Source organism: Amyelois transitella, chromosome 19 (genome assembly GCF_032362555.1).
Source record: "Amyelois transitella isolate CPQ chromosome 19, ilAmyTran1.1, whole genome shotgun sequence".
NCBI lineage: Eukaryota > Metazoa > Arthropoda > Insecta > Lepidoptera > Pyralidae > Amyelois > Amyelois transitella.
In genome coordinates, this window is record NC_083522.1 from 7,437,130 (window position 1) to 7,453,992 (window position 16,863).

Here is a 16,863-nt window from a genome sequence, read left to right on the forward strand (position 1 = left end):
AGTTCTTTACTATTGGTATTAAGTGCACCTTTAAATTTAAAAAGTTTGTAAAATTTAAAAGAAAATCAGAGTAAGACAAAGAAAAAATGCACAAAGATTATCCCTAAAGTAAACCCAGAAACTAAATGAATGAATAAATTGAGCTGTTGTAATTTCCAATAAATACCTATTTAAATAAATAAAAAATAATGTAATTGTTCATTTGTGTTTTGTACTTTCTCCGTGAATGCAGTTACGATGATTATAAAACAATACAAATGAATAACGTGACTGATTCAATAACTAGTTGTGAGCTGTTGATTTCATTGCGTACAGTGATTGGCTTTTCTGGTTATATGACACATCACCGGAAGGTATGCAATAAAACCAGTCACAATAGTTAAATTTACTGGTAAATATCCAAAATGTTATAATTTATTGTTATACACAAATAGCTAATAGAATAGAATAGATTTATTTTCAAAATTGGATACATGGTATCACTTATTGACGTCAAATCCCTTAAATCTTATTATAAGTACTTATGTAGAACTAGAACTGTAGAACTGACTGTAGAACTAATTTTAAACTGACGAACTTGGTTTAAGGTTTTTTCGCCAAAACCCGTTAAGTAAGTAGTCTCTAAATAAATACTAGCGACTAAAAAAGGCAAACCAATATTTGTTACAAATAGAATTGCCTAAATTCCGAAATCCTAATGGAATAAGATTTTCTCTTGGTAACTGGAGCGATGATTATAACATGATGTGGCGTAGAGATGCCACACCTTGATTGTCTTTAACAACCAGAATGTGAATTTGTCCTTCTTAAATATTTTAACCATTGTGAGAATATTAAGTGATTCCCTGCCATCTAACTTAAAAATATTTTTTGTCAGTGTCGTAGGTATATTTTTGCAGCTGCTCTCAAGGCAATGTTTGCTTGGTATGCTGCTTTCGGGGCTTTATGGAGAAATAAACTTGCATAATTTTTTAACTAAAGTAAAGTCGAATCGTTCCGCTTTTGCGTTGTTCCCTCCCTGTTGTTTAAACAAATGAACGTGACTTTAATATTTTATTGTATCGCAAAGTTGACGAAACAAAAAGTTAAATAAGCTGTATAAATAAAAACGGGCATTATATTAAAAACAACAGCAGGTCGTTAAAAATGCTTAACCTTTCATAGCAAATATGTTTAGCATGCTTCTTTCAGCCGACTTCCGACCCTAATAGCTAGGAGCTGCAAGGGGAAGACTAAGCCGCATGGAGGAAGATACAGTTATTACTAGCTGTTTTAATGCATTTTTTTCGCAACAAGCAACACTAATTAAAGTACTTGATGTATTGTTTTGCCCAATAGTTCTCTTGTCCCAGTAGACGATCAAGTGGCTTCTGCACCCTCCTTTTTTAAAACGTATATGCTTTTACACAGGGTATATGCTATTACGAGGTGTTTTCTGGGTGCGAGTAAGGGATAGGCTTACAAAATTGGGATTCTTTTTTTAGGCGATGGGCTAGCAACCTGTAACTATTTGAATCTTAATTCTATCAGTCTTATCAGTCTTTTCAAGACTGTTGGCTCAGTCTACCCCACAAGGGATAAAGACGTGACCATATGTTTGTATAAATGTTCATGGTGCCAATTCTATTTTTAAATTTTCTAACTGAAGTGTAGGTTCTGTAGTATTATGAACTAAGAACTCCTCAATTGTCAGGAACCCAATTGCGTGGCGTGCCCCGGCCGCTGCTCGGGTTCGCTCGCCTGTCGGTGTCGTGGTGGGGCGCCGAGGCCGCGCTGGAGAGCAGCGTGGCGGCGCTGCCCGCGGCCGCGGCGCTCGCGGCGGCCAACAGCGCGCTGAGGGGATCCCCCGTCCTGATACAAGCCGTCGCCGTGAGGAAGACGCCGAGCCTGACCCGCCTGGTGTTCCCTATGGAGGCTGATGCTGATTTAGGTATGTTTTAGCGGTTGTTCACTCACTTTGATCCTTATTATGTCAGCCCACTGGTAGGTTTAGGTACTGTCCGGAGATTTCCATCATGATCGGTTGGAAGCGGTTAGGAACCAACATTTATCTAATGTTCTACTAACTACTATTAATTTACTTTGGCTTCGACGATGAATTGACTCTATCTCACAACAACCCATGGCTCTAACAACCGGTTAAACAAGCCGAAACAGTGCGCTACTCTTACGTTTACTCACAGTCCATCCATAAAATATTGTATATTGTCTATTACAGAATCGCAAGCATTATGGTCGCGGCACGCAGGATTACGAAGACTATACAACCGCCTGCGCCTTTCGCGTACAGTGGGCTACGTAACGCTGGCCGACATCGGCGTGCCCGACCTCGGATGCGCTCGCCCGCCCTCCACTGTACAACTAGGTAACTACCGCATGGGAAATATAACCAATGGTATTCCTACTCTAAACCAAAAATATAACAATAAAATCGCAGTAGGCAGATACTAATATCAATCTTTTCATTTGCCACGAAAATTATTACTATGAAAAAAAATTACCTAGAATCATATTTTTCACTTTTTATCTCTATCAAAAAGACCAATAAGAAAAAGACTTTGATTACACCTAAGTTGAGTTTAGAACTGGAACAACAAAATATGTAATTCATTAGTTAAATTTTCAGTTCCAGTAAGAAAAAAGAAAGAAGTATGTGGCATAGCAAAACCAGTCAGCGAATTGTCTCTCTCCTCGACGGATTCCACTGAAAAAACGCAAGCTGATTATAGCAAGTCCATACAACGACTACAGTCGCCCATAGAGTCACATTTCGCTGTCACCCCCACTGCCGACAGCAAAAACGGCTCACCGGCAAACGGATTTACGAGCGTCGAATGTGGCCAGTTACTCTGCGAAGAACTAGATAACCTCGCCATAGATGAAAAAATAAAAACACAATCGATCGACTGTCCCGACGACATAATCCCTATACATTCCAATTCGACTAGTATTGAAGATTTGAAAGAGACGAACAAAAAACATTCCATAGACAATTCGACGAGCAAAGATTCGATCGCACTTTCCGATGATTTAATTCCAATTCATTCGTCGTCGGTCAGTATTGAGAATTTGAAATTTGATAGCAAGAAGGGTAGTGAGACGGCGAGCGAGAAATCGATGAACCAGTTGAACGATTTGTTGAGCCCCGCTGAGGAGTCGATATCAATGTTTACGCAGTTATCGGATAAGTTGACGGAGATGACAGCTGAGGGTGACAGTGGAGTCGACACAGCGCATAACTTTTCTGACGAGGAAACATGCAAGCCAGAGGTATTTTTTAAAAGACAACAAATCAACTAACAAATTATCAAGAATATAAATAAATACATAAGAGACACATTTCACAGATTGAATTAGCCTCGAAGTAAGTTCGAGACTTACGCGATACTAACTCAACGATACTATATTTTATAATAATAATAAATACTTATATAGATAAACATCCAAGACTCAAGCCAATCAAAAAAAGTTATTTTCTCATCATGACTTGGTCGGAATTCGAACCCAGGACCTCCGGTGTCACAGACATGCGTACTACTGCTGCGCCACAGAGGCCGTCAATATCCATTTCGTCATTTCCACGTATCTTTTTATAAAAAAAGAATGACTAAAAAATATAAAAATATAATGGGTATATTCGTTTGGTTTCAGAAATGGACAATACTGGATCTTCAATTCGGTATTCCTCTGTTCGACGAAACGATGTGCGAGCAAATTTGCCACTGCTTAGTGGACCGGATAGCCAAGCCTGAACTGTAAGTACCGTCATCATCATCCGCAACTTTACATAATGTACATTATGACATATTTATGAATGAGAAAGATATACAATTTTCTACCTCCTGGCGTTGGGATTAATGTTACATCCTCACTCCTCTGATTAAGAGCCACGGGTGCGCTTTTTGACTATGGCCCAGATCGGGTGATTCAGGCTTCTGAGTTGAGTAACTGTCACGGCTCCCCAACATTTGGGAGCCATTCCGAATCGGGGAACCCAGCGGGGGCACGGGAGAGCGCGGCCCACGTACCGCTCACTTCCTGCCGCTACGACACTCGGACAGCACTCACGCGACCACGAGGTATCTGGCTCAGAGTGATGTGAATATTGGATGTCTACCCGCTTACACGACCACGAGGTTTGATTCGGCGAGCTTTCACAGTAACATATTAAAATAATTAACGTAAGTCCGGTTCGCGAAGGTCATGTTGGGAAGTTGCTGTAGATGTTTTTTTTATTGGTTCTCACCTAAGAATAATGTGACCAAGTGCCAAAGCGGAGAGGCTAGGAACAAATAAAGATTACAGAGAGAAAAAACAATATTGTCAGGCAACAGTTTAGAATGCAATCGAAAATGGGTTGCATACTGTATAAGCGAACTTCTCACGTTTTCTCAGTTTATTATCTTTTATTTTGTACACATTTTTAAATTTGGAAGGGAAGGTCTAGACTTACATACCTCTAACGAGGTCGTCTTGACCAAACGTCCGGTCAATAATACCCTCAACAGTAGTAGAATATGGATGAAGCGAAAATATGCAGAGGTCATGACAAGTGGAAAGATGTAGTATATCACCCCACCCCTCCGGGAACGAGGTGTGATTTTTATTTGTACACATTTTTATTCCATTTAATTTTATTTATTTCATTGCAGATTAGAGAAAATAAAAGAAGACAATGAATTCATCCGTTCGGACATCCTCAAATTTGTGTCACAATGTCAGGTATCGGTCGTCAATGTGTAAAAAATAACTTATCATAGTAGTATTCGATTTCATAACTTCTTAGCATAACTTATAATTTACGTGTGTCCAATATTCTATCCTTTACATTTGTCGTCATCATTTGTTTCTATTTACGCATCGCAACAAACTGTAATAAAATGCACAATTTTATTGCAATCTTGTCAAACTTTTGCCCCATTTCATCGTTTTTCTAAATTTCAGTATTACCCTGGTGAAGATATGGGTATAGTAAAACGAGGCAGCCTTGTACCTTTGCCCCGGAAGAACCTTGTGTTTGAAAATGGAAGGATTACCGAGTGGAACGGGAAGTGAGGCGGTCGCGCTCGCACGTGCCATATCTCCCCATCGATGCAAGAAAGAGATGCAATTATTTGTGATTAAGTTGAGCTTTACTACACGCGTCGAACATGTTATTTGACTTATAGTTTATCAAGGCAATAGCAATTTGTCATGTGAACATTGTAAGTAATAAAGTATTATTATGGCAAAATTATATTAATATATTGTACTAAATTAAGATAAAAAATTTACAAAGTGTTCAGAAATGAGATAAAAAAATAACATACACGCATGTATTATTGTTATTCAATGTGTAATGCAAACAAAAATAGACTTTAAAGTTATCATGTAAGATAAATTGAACCGTAACGCTTGCATAATTTTTTTAAAGACCCAACGTTAACCATATTTTAAATAGTGTGACTTAAGAGTATAGAAAGTGCATCAGAGAAGTAGATATAGGTTACTGTCTATTGACATTTAAGACTATGATTGTAATGTCATGCCCGCTTGAATGTGTTGCTTCCGGCACAGGTCACCAACGAGGGAGGTATTCTTTTTTTTGTAATCAGTTCTTCCCTATCCGTCCTTTCACCGGGCCGGATGGGAATGACCCCCCTAACTATGACATTAAATGTATATGTGTTCTTTCTTCCTTCTTACCTCGCGGCCTAGGACTTATTTATCTCTACGAAATTTTCATAAGAACTTATTTTATCTAGAAGCCGCAATATGTATTAGGGGTGTCACGATGTTGTCAATTGTTGTTAAAAGGGGTTTTAATAAACCTCTCTGTAGTTACCTGTAGATTATATGAAATATAGTAGTCCCACTATTGAAATGTATCATATTTTAAAAACCACCCATTTCGTCCTTCATGTGTTTGAACTTTTTTGTCTCTTTGCACAAGTTTTCTGTATTATAAACTCTTCGTTATATAGTAAAAAAAATGCATTGTATATATTGTATATAATTATACAAACGGAATCCGTCGTTACTCAGACGTAATAGAAATTAATTAAGCAATCTAAATCATTACAATTTAAATAAAAATATAGTAAAAAAAAGGCAGCTTTTAAGTTTCACAGGAGAAAGAGATAATTGGGCTATATTCAGAGTTTTTCCTTTTTTTATCTGTGAAATCACATGAGGCCTATGACATTCCGTGTATTTTAAGAAGTAGTAAGATGATAAAATTTTAATGATATCGTATTTTTCTGAAATAGTGTTAAAGGGCGAATGATTCGTTGATATTGTTTGAATTTCAATATCCTCTCGACAATGGGCTCGTGAGCATGTGATTTTGAACACATAAACAGTTTTAAACTAAAAAAAATTTTAATTGATTTCGTCCACATTTTCGGAACATGCATACTTACATAATATGACGCCTCTTCTTAAACCGACGAGCTTGCAGGAAAACTTTACTAAATACATGAATGAAACAAAAGCAGAGTATGAGAATGGAGGCAGATAGACTCTGCCTCTCTTTCTCCCACGGAAAATAGCCGTCATTTTTGTTTCTTCGATAAATATTCCCACCGCATTTAGTAAGCCATGTGTTTGTGGCTTGCGCTATAGAAATAAATCTAAATGATATTGACAAATTCCTTATATCCGAGATCCGGCAAACGGGAGATATGATTATAAACGTGCATTGGTATTTGTGAAACATAATTATGTTATTTGTTTAACAATTTTTCTACTAAGTCATAAATAGAAATTATTATAATTACACGTTGAATGTTCTACTTATTTTAAAGATTTAATTTTGTTACGACATAGATCATATGTTTTTATTTTATCCTTAATTCTTTATTTATATAAACTGATAAGAAAAATTCTGGGTGTATAAAAGAAATAAACGATTTTATTTTATTGAGATGTATTCTTGGTAGATTGGAGGTCTTTTATATTATAACAAAATGTAAATTCATATTTATTATCAACTAGCCTATGCGCGGGGATTCGCTCCCGTGGAAATTTTATTTGCTAAAATAAGTCTAGTAAATATGTCATTTTGATTGTTATAAGATTCCTTGTATGAGAATTCGAATCGTCATTTTCTCTTACTCCTAAGATTATATTATGATTATGATATGATTTATCATAACGGTGATATAAAATAAGAGCATTACAGACGTTTTCTTATTAAAATAATGTTAAAATATGCTGACCAAAGTGAAACCCTTCATATTGAACAAGTGTTAATACTGATCCAAATGGATTTTTTAGGTTTTGATTAGAAAAGTAATGTCTTTTCAATTAACTCCGTCCCAAAGTATTTTCCGTTGTATAATATAATGATTTTAATAGTTTTTTGTGTTATTCTGGAATACAGCTGTTCTAAAATAACTGAAGTTTAATTATATCTAAAAGAAATAGGTCGTTATAGATGTAGAAGTCGCGTAGTTACCACCTCAGTGCGTCAGTTGTTTATTATTTTTTAACGCCTTTAATAAAAGGGTTTTGGTTTTGACCTGTTTGTCTGTTTCTATTCGTATATAATATTTGTTTGCGATTATCTCGCGTTTCGTTGAACCGATTTTGATGCGGTTATAGAACTATTTCAAAAAGGAAGATTGCGATTTGAGGCGGGTCTCTTTTTACAGAAGTTATTAATTTGATACGTTCTGTAAAGGCTCTATACATGGATCAGCCAAAAAAGAATCCGCCTATCTCACTAGTTTCTTTGTCCACTCAAAGTGTTTCTATGATTGGACTTATATCGTTGTGTGGAATAGGTTCAACTTTCCTAAAGACATTTATAGGTTGCATCTAAAATTGGGGTCTCTAGTAGACAGCGATAGCCCAACATACATACATATAATCACGTCTATATCCCTTCCGGGGTAGACAGAGCCAACAATCTTGAAACAACTGATAGGCCACGTTCAGCTGTTTGGATTTATAATAGAATTGAGATTCAAATAGTGACAGTTTTCTAGCCCATCGCCTAAAAGAAGAATCCCAAGTTTAGAAGCCTATCCCTTAGTCGCCTTTAACGACATCCATGGGAACGAGATGGAGCTGTCCTATTCTTTTTTTTATTGGTGCTGGGAACCACACGGCACCAACATTGACGCCACATTCCATGATAAATGTAAGTGCACGTTATTAAATTTAAATCAATAAATAGTTCAATCGTAAAAACCGATTTATTGTGATCAAGTGTGACAGCACTAATAAAAAATATATTTTTTCGTTCGTATTTTGACTTTGACATAAATTTGACATTTGTCTTCTTCGTTTCTCGGTGTCTGCTAGAAAATTTTATTGTAGAAATTGAGGCGGATCAATTATTACTCGATAAAGTGACAAAACAATCTTCAAAAATCACCGGTGTGTTTAATTAGCATTTAAACTGGCAGTGAGTGATAAGGATAAGTCTCTTAAAATGGAAGTGGACCAGTTCGCAAATGAATGGAGTTACGCCGGCGAAGGGTCTCGACTGCCCCTTATCGACGAGTCGTCGGCTTTGGGGACACAGCCGCCAAAAGACAGGTATTTATATCCTTTTCAACCGGCTAGGGTACAACAGTATGGTAGCTATCCTCTATATTCCTAAATATTCGCGTAGGCCTATGTTTCTCCCTATATGGCTAAAGCGTTTACATCCTAGCTATAAAAAGTTAATGATCAACCGCCCACACGTTATGAATTATATTAGTAGGTACACATGTATATGATTTAATTAAAATTTTTCCTTTGCCATAAAGTATATTCTCAGCTAAATTTGGCTCCAATTCTGCAGCTGTTGCTGATGGATAAAATCTGTTAAGAGTCAGTTTAGGAGTGTTGTACTCCAGATTAACAACAATTAAAATCATCATTATCTTTATGTTAGTCCCATTTACATTCTCATCTCTATCTATTACCTATTACTGTATAAAACAATGCCTATTTGACTGACACAACCTTCGCACATTGCAGTTGGAGTGCGGGTTTTATTACAATTTTTTCTCTCATTATTCTAACATTGATTCAGTAAGTAACAATAATTGGATACTAATGAACATAACTCAGAAAAGAGTCATTGATACATATTTATGGACTTTGGAGAAGAGTGGGAAAAGACAGAATACAATGGACAAGTTTAGAGAATGCATATGCCACAAGGCATTTTGAATTGTGAGACATACTGTTACAACAACCTATTGCTTAGCATTGTTTAAGCAATTCAGATGGCCATTTAGGCCAATTTAATTATTATAATTTAGGAACAAAAGAACTTTAGTTTGACTAATATTGTGGTACAGATTGATAGCAGTATTGGACCAGGTGGAAATGCGAGTGGAGCGCTTGCGTCGTGACACGGTGCGCATCGAGGAGGAGCGGGACTCCCTGCTTTCGACCCTCGACAGCATCAAGCAGTCGGAGCTGTTGGCTGAAGTCACCGAGTGTGAGTGCATTCTGAAATACTCTACAGTTACTACGAATTTGAATTGGCTGTTAAAGAGGGTTTAAGATACCAATAAAAAGATAATCCATACTTGATAAATAATAAAATAAAATAAAAATAAATTTTGTTTGTAACAATTTAACTAATACCAGCCAATGGACTGATTTTGATAAAATTTGGCACATGACCTTTAGAAGTAATATAGGTACTATTTTTCTGAAAATTCTCACGGGAAGGGAGAAAAATGGGTGTTTTAATTTAACGCGAGCGGAGCTGCGGTTAACAGCTAGTATCGTATAAACTTCATTTCCCTGAAGGTACCGAGTGTGAACTGTAAATATAGTCTGGAATACTCTGCAAGTACTAGGAATGTGAACTGGGGGAAAAAGAGAGTGAGTGAGCAAGTTCTTAGTTTCGCAACATAGCATTGCATACCTCACTTTTCATAAATTGTTAACACCCTCAATTGTGGCAACAGCGACCTTACTCTGACCTCCAGGCGAATCGTTAACTCCACCCTTTCAGTTTATAGCTTTTTATATAGCAAACATAATGTGCCATATGTTCTATCTTCTTTGCGGGGCGAGCATGGCACGCGCTACGTGCGACAAACTATCCCTGTTCCGTTTAACCGCATAACAAAAATTGAAACAACAATAGTTTTGTAGTAAAAGGTAAAACATAAACTAAAACTTGTCACTATTCGAATCTCAATTCTATCTTAAAGCCAAATAGCTGAACGTGGCCTATCAGTCCGCTCAGGACTGTTGGCTCTGTCTACCCCGCAAGGGATATAGACGTGATTATATGTATGTATGTATGTATGTATAAACTAAAACCCAATCTTTACTTTAGGGGTTCGATATTCGGTTCCCAGTGTATATAAAATTATAGTTCTTGTTTCTGTATATAGTAGGTATATAACCATTATTTGAATCTCAATTCTATCATTGAGCCTATCAGATGAACGTGACCTATCAGTCTTTCAATACTGCTTTATCTACCCCGCAAGAGATATAGACGTGATTATATGAATGAATGAATGTTTTTTTTTGTTTGTATACAGCAGCAATCATACATTAATTAAACAACAGATATAGGCATTAGGCGAACAATCAATGATAAATATTACTTCTGTCCAGGTGATAAAGACGATATAATGAGATACGCGGAGAGGATCCTGTCTCGCGCCATGACAGTAGAGGTGGCGGTGCGCACCGACCGAGATACGCAACAAGAGGAGGCTTTGCACCAGGTATTTTTTTATTTATTTAGGATATCCAACAGCTGTTCATAACAAAACTATAACTATTACATTATGCGATAAGCCAATATACCAAAAGGCCGCGTCGCTCCTCATTTACTACGGAGGCAGAATGCAACTTATATCGTGAATACAACCGAGGGTAATTGCCCAAGAGGGAGATTTCTTCACAGGATGACTGTGGGATGGTATGAAGAATTTTTTGCTCCATGTCTTAACTCTGGCGGTGTAAGATTCGCGCGAGACCTGATAAATAACCTACCACTTCAAAACTGATTAATTCTAAGCTTGGTGCATATTACCTGGACGACTCCAGTAGTTATAGTATGTCAAGGTATATCTAGAAACCAAGCAGTCGTCAGATAGTTTTCATGGTTCACAACTCTCACTGGTCCCGGTTGTTAACTTAAAACACAGCAGCTTGAGGTTGGTTAGCTACGTCCAACTCGAAATTTTATTTGCTTAAGTTTACTAAATTTCTCTTAAATTATGTATGTTATCACTTATTTATGCTAAATTCGCTAATTAACACTTCCCACTGAACATCAAAACGCAACAACTTTAATTAGATTTCTTTATCACCTTTTTTTTGTTGGAAAACATGATAGCCATTTATTTTCATTTTCATTAGTAGATTGAGTGCACATCGATTACCGGAATTTCGTATTTCTGGATAGTGTTCACTGATCCACGTTTCTAATCACATGAATGCAACAATTAACAATGGACAATCGCCAGACTGATGAATTGTTTTTTCTAGGTGAACATGTATATAGATCAGCTAGTAGTATCTGTGCAAGCTGACGCGGTAGTGGCCCACACTCGCTGCCTCACCTACATGAACGCCTGCACCTCCCAGCCCGACCCCAACACCGGGACGGACAAGAACTTCGAGACTGCCATCCTCGGCTGCACCCTGGACGACCAGAAACGAGTCAAGAAACGCCTCCAGGGCCTCCTAGACTACTTCGCTAAATTGAACGTGACCACTTGCTCGTGAGTCCAGGAATTCATGCGGGAGAAGCTCGTCATCAAATGATTCAGCTTTTTGTTTGTGCGGAGAAGAAGCGAGTGATCTGTGTCTTTTATGTCTTTTTGTTATGAAGCTTTGATAAGTCATACAGAATTCCAGTGCTGATGATGTCTGAGTGTTTATTTTTTGTTGTGCATATAAAAGACAGTTGTTAAGCCAAAGTCCGTTCTTTATAAAGCATTTCTGGTATAGCTAGATCACATTCACTTAAGTCGATCAATGCAGGCCTAATATACATTAAAAACAATAGCTAGAATCGAAATAGAATTGGTCACTTTAGCTTTTTCTTGGTAAAATATTGACACCATGCATCATCTATCATATTTTATGAAAATAATTTGCATTTGATAGCTCTATTCTTGAAGAAAGAGGATGTTACCTTGTCCCGCGGTTTCATAGCGGGAGGTATATTTGTAATTCCAATACCACATAATTCCATCTTAGTCTACATTATCTAGTATAGATTGTGGTTAAATTTAGCTAGAAAAAATTGTAATGAATATTATTCTTGATTATCATTCATAATAATTTTTGAAAATTTGTGTCAACGTGTGGACGAAGCTATTGGCTACTTTAATGTTTAGCAAACATAGCTGAGAAAGCATGGAATATGTCATATTTTAAGGCGTTTTCCATTATGAAAAATGTTTGCCTCTCCGACTCGACTTATAATAATAATATTAAATACGAGCTTCTTGTCTAGCATACGATGGGAAGTAGAAGTGTTACATAAAGATTTTGAAATTCCACTGTAAGAAAAAAAAGATTCGTGTTTTCATCTCGGCCACAAGAAAATCCATTACTTGACATTACCTCCAAAATCTTGATCACCAGGGCATGCATTGACTCCCAGGCGGGTTCGCCGGGTCATTATTTCGTGTTTGTAAATACTGTTTACTTGCAGAATTAATGCCTCTATTCTATAAGCAAACAATATGTACATACATGCATATAATAACGTCTTTAATCCTTACTAGGCAGACAGAGCCAACAGTCTCGAAAAGACTGAAAGGCGTTTTACTGTTATATTTAGTCACTATAATCACTGTTAAAGTAGTGTCGGTTCTTCGGCCTTGTGGTCGAATGGATTAATGATCAAACGATCTGTTCTGTGGCTCAGAGGGGTGGTTACAAGCTTTGGCAAATGTGATATATGTATAGTTAGCAGAGGAAGCTATAGTGATTCCATATAATATGTGTATAATTGTATTCTAGTGGATAAATATACGTATTCACGCATTTAGCTTGTAAAGCCCAGTTTGTCAAAGTTTCTAAACACATTTTTAAAATGTTTTAACTAATTGTAATTTATTATTTTAACTAAATCGACTGTTGTCTAATTAACCAGTTTTAAGCATCACTAGATAGATTCTAAGTCGATTTTAGAAATATTAATTTCGAGTGTAAAGTTGTTTTGAAGCTAGTCTTCATTTTGATCTGTGGAAACGTGATTTTTTTTATACCTCTTATACATAATTTACAGACCCATATGGTTTGGAACTTTGTTAATAAGTGTACTCTATGTATACCTTCCTACTTAAATAATAGTGACTTAAAAATATTTTCAAATAAATATCTTTATTTAATGTAAACAATGTTTCCTGTTTTGTATATTTCACAATTGTATAAAATATGATACAGAAGGTCTTTAAATTTTTTTGCTCAATATTGGGGATACTGCCGTAAACACGTATCCGCTTTGGTTCTATACCCAAAAACAGTATGTCAAATTTGAATTTAAAATTATTCGTCACGTTGTGATTGACAGAAATATACGGCCAATCACAAATCAAACACTGAGTTCTAAATTAGGATTGGCTAAGGAGCTATCAAAATAACTTAGGTATAGAAAAACTTCTTTTTTATTATTTGTAAAAATTCGTCAATGCCTTTCGAACCTATTTGTAAACATGTAGATAGATAATACACATAATTGAATTTTTGTAGGTCGTCGAAAAACAAGAAGGAAGCTACTTTTGTTATTAAAATGTGTAGTATGAATAATTTTCGTAACAATAAATTGTTTTTCGCAACAAAAGTTAATTATGTTTTAATATTTTAAATCCCAAAAGGTAACCTAAATTTTTATTGTTTTATTACTATTTTGAAGTAAAAAATAACATCGTTTTATCACAAGAGAATAATTTATTGATTAACTAAGGTACACAGACAGGTATTTACATAACTTCGTTGTTATGACATATTTATATACCTACCTACTTATATGAAATGACTATAATGTACGCTTCGTTAGTATTTTTACTTTTTATTACCAATTTTTACCAAGTGTTGCTAAAATATCTATACGCCTGTCGATAGTATTATCGCTAATGCTACAAGTATTTGGTTAATACCTTAGAATGGTTGATAGACATAGTTTGATTATTTATTGATTTACATAAAAAGGCAACATCTTATACAAACAAGTGACAGCCATGCCATTATTATAATGAAGTTCATTAAAAGAGGGTAAAATATTAAAAAATAATAAATATCAATCAAGGACAATTACAGTCTTGGTCGTTACAAGTCTAAGATAATTACAACATAAATATTCGTTGCTAAACAATTTACTTACGTGTTACAATTTTTTTATGAGATTATATTTCGCTACCATGATTAACATTTCAAATGTAGGTATTAAAGTAAGTTTGCGAACACAAAACTTATCACAAACAAACGCGTATGTAGGTATGTTTTTTTTATCAGGTTTTTTTATTACCCATGTGCTACGGAAGTGGTTTTTTATAATTATGCAACGCTTTTTTAGCCTGTCGGTCACTAAAACACATTTTTGATTTATTAATTACACAACAAATATATTCATTAGTAAAAAGAACTTAAGTATACATTACAATACAATAGAATTGCACTTCGCAAGTTTTTACATAGCTCCCTACACAAAATAATATGTACACTTTGTAAAGGTACTTAACTTGAGCTTACATTATCTTGTGCGTTAAATGTACAAACGTTCATCGCGCAAAACCGCCATTTCTCACTTATTGCATAGTGTAGAGTGAGACAGCACCACGGGTTTAAGACAAACTAGAGGCCGCCCGCGACTTCGTCCGCATGGAAACCCTATCAATCCCGCGGGAACTCTGGGATAAAAAGTAGCCTATGTGTTATTCTGGGTCTTCAGCTACCTACATACCAAATTTCATGGTAATCGGTTCAGTAGTTTTTGCGTGAAAGAGTAACAAACATCCATACAAACTTTCGCCTTTATAATAGTAGTAGGATATGGAGAAGATACTTTCAGAAATACTTCTATAATTATCCTTTTTGTCTGTAATCTCTTGCATGACGGACGAAAAGGATTGATTATTGATACAGACATAGTATATCGGTATATATGCGGTGTGCGAGACCATTTTACCGCTATTAGGCAGTGCCTCAACACCTCATTGGCGCCACTTCACTCATTAAATCTACAATAAGATCTTTATGTTGCATTTTTCACAGCTACGATTCAATTTACAATGTCCTTACTTGCTTATCACCACATCATTATGGCGCAACTACAGTGATTTTAAATCACAACTGATCGCACATTAATATTCACTGTCTAGTGTTCATGGATTACAAGAATTAAACTAAAACGTATTTTTTTGTCGTTTAAACTTAAGCGATTTGGACATTTTTCATTTCACAGTATTCTGCACGCGTTGCGTAGAACATTTTTCTTCTTGCCGCCGGGCCGGTGCTTCGCTGGCCGGAGGAGAATCGTGCCGTTACTATTTTGGTTGGTGAATGTGCCTGGAAAGATGTAGGACTGTTTTTAGTACTTATAGCGTGCTTTAGATCCAAAATGTAATTGGTAAGGCAGGATTGCTTTGCAATATATGTTAGGAATCATAATAATAATATTAATTAATTAAATATCTAAACTTTGCATGTAATGCCATTATTTTTGAAGAGCGGATCTCACCTAACACAGGTTTTTGTAAACTTAAATGGTGAGACCCTGCTACCCACTTGTACTGCACTTGTTAAAAGGAATAAATGAATTTTGAATTTGAATTTGAATGTGCTTGTTGCAAAGCAGACCAAATTTAGAGTGCTTTTGCTTATGACTTAATTGGCTTTAGCTAGCTGTGTATACATCTTAATTTGTGCGAAGTGCATGTTTTTTATTTAGATTTGATAACTACCTATAACAGGTGGCATGCAGGGCTGCGTGTTCTCCGCGTCCTCCCGGCGCATGTCGGCGAGACACCTGGCGGCGAGCGCGCGGAACACGGCTCCTACGTTGACGTCCTCCTTCACCGACGCGCGCATCAACCGGCAGCCCAGCGCACGCGCCACCAGCTCTGCTTCGTCTCTGAAAAGGTTATTTTCGTAAATGCTCTGTAAAATAGCTTTAATTGTGGTGGTTCTTATGACCAACTACGTATTTTAATTATCACGAAAACTATTTATGTAAAGGTTTGTGTCTCAGGCCTTTTAAACAGTCAGTGACAGAGCCGGATTAACCTTAAGGCAGAGTAGGCAACTGTCTAGGGGCCCAGCATCGACAGGGGCCCCGCCCACTGAAAAAATACTATATTTTGACACTAAAATGTTGGCAACCCTAGTAGAAGGCAAAAAAAATACATCACATGATTTAGTCAGTCAGAATAGGTAAAGAAAAGGGGCCCGAAAATTTTAGTGCCTACAGGCCCATGACAGGGTTAATCCGGCTCTGGTCAGTGATGTAAACCTAGACAGCGGTAATTTCTATATCTCTTGTAATAATTAAAGTGTTTGTACACACATACATTACATACATATGGTCACGTCTATATCCCTTGCTGGGTAGACAGAGCCAACAGTCTTCAAAAGACTGAATGGCCACATTCAGCTATTTGGCTTAATGATAGAATTGAGATTCAAATAGTGACAGGTTGCTAGCCCATCGCCTAAAAAAGAATCCCAAGTTTGTAAGCCTATCCCTTAGCCGCCTTTTACGACATTCATGGAAAAGAGATGGAGTGGTCCTATTCTATTTTGTATTGGTGCCGGGAACCACACGGCACACTACTTTCTACATACTCAAAATATAATTTAATACTTACGGTCCGACGACGCATTGGTCCATCAAGTCGATTTTATTTTGAACTATTATGGTCGGGATCTCCCCGCATTCATTTTCTACCT

General features: G+C 36.5%; 3 protein-coding genes across 3 annotated transcripts in view; 2 read left to right on the plus strand and 1 right to left on the minus strand.

Moving 5' to 3' along the window:
• The window catches only part of LOC106132737 (protein FAM91A1), a 35,323-nt gene extending 28,423 nt beyond the window's left edge, over window positions 1-6,900 (plus strand). Inside the window, exons 14-19 of the mRNA XM_013332253.2 lie at window positions 1,694-1,930; window positions 2,219-2,365; window positions 2,627-3,270; window positions 3,652-3,755; window positions 4,653-4,722; window positions 4,945-6,900. Coding sequence (XP_013187707.2) covers window positions 1,694-1,930; window positions 2,219-2,365; window positions 2,627-3,270; window positions 3,652-3,755; window positions 4,653-4,722; window positions 4,945-5,055 — 1,313 coding nt within the window. The 3' untranslated portion in view covers window positions 5,056-6,900. The remainder of the gene's footprint in view (window positions 1-1,693; window positions 1,931-2,218; window positions 2,366-2,626; window positions 3,271-3,651; window positions 3,756-4,652; window positions 4,723-4,944) is intronic.
• Window positions 6,901-8,254: 1,354 nt separating this feature from the next.
• Window positions 8,255-13,756, plus strand: LOC106132576 (BAG family molecular chaperone regulator 2). Its single transcript, XM_013332025.2, has 4 exons — window positions 8,255-8,526; window positions 9,282-9,424; window positions 10,567-10,679; window positions 11,449-13,756. Exons 1-4 carry the CDS (start codon window positions 8,420-8,422, stop codon window positions 11,686-11,688), a joined length of 603 nt encoding a protein of 200 aa, XP_013187479.1. The 5' UTR covers window positions 8,255-8,419; the 3' UTR covers window positions 11,689-13,756.
• Window positions 13,757-13,900: 144 nt separating this feature from the next.
• The window catches only part of LOC106132738 (ras-related protein Rab-23), a 30,992-nt gene continuing 28,029 nt past the window's right edge, over window positions 13,901-16,863 (minus strand). The window contains exons 4-6 of the mRNA XM_013332254.2: window positions 16,782-16,861; window positions 15,879-16,048; window positions 13,901-15,483 (exon numbers count right to left, since the gene is read on the minus strand). Coding sequence (XP_013187708.1) covers window positions 15,374-15,483; window positions 15,879-16,048; window positions 16,782-16,861 — 360 coding nt within the window. The 3' untranslated portion in view covers window positions 13,901-15,373. The remainder of the gene's footprint in view (window positions 15,484-15,878; window positions 16,049-16,781; window positions 16,862-16,863) is intronic.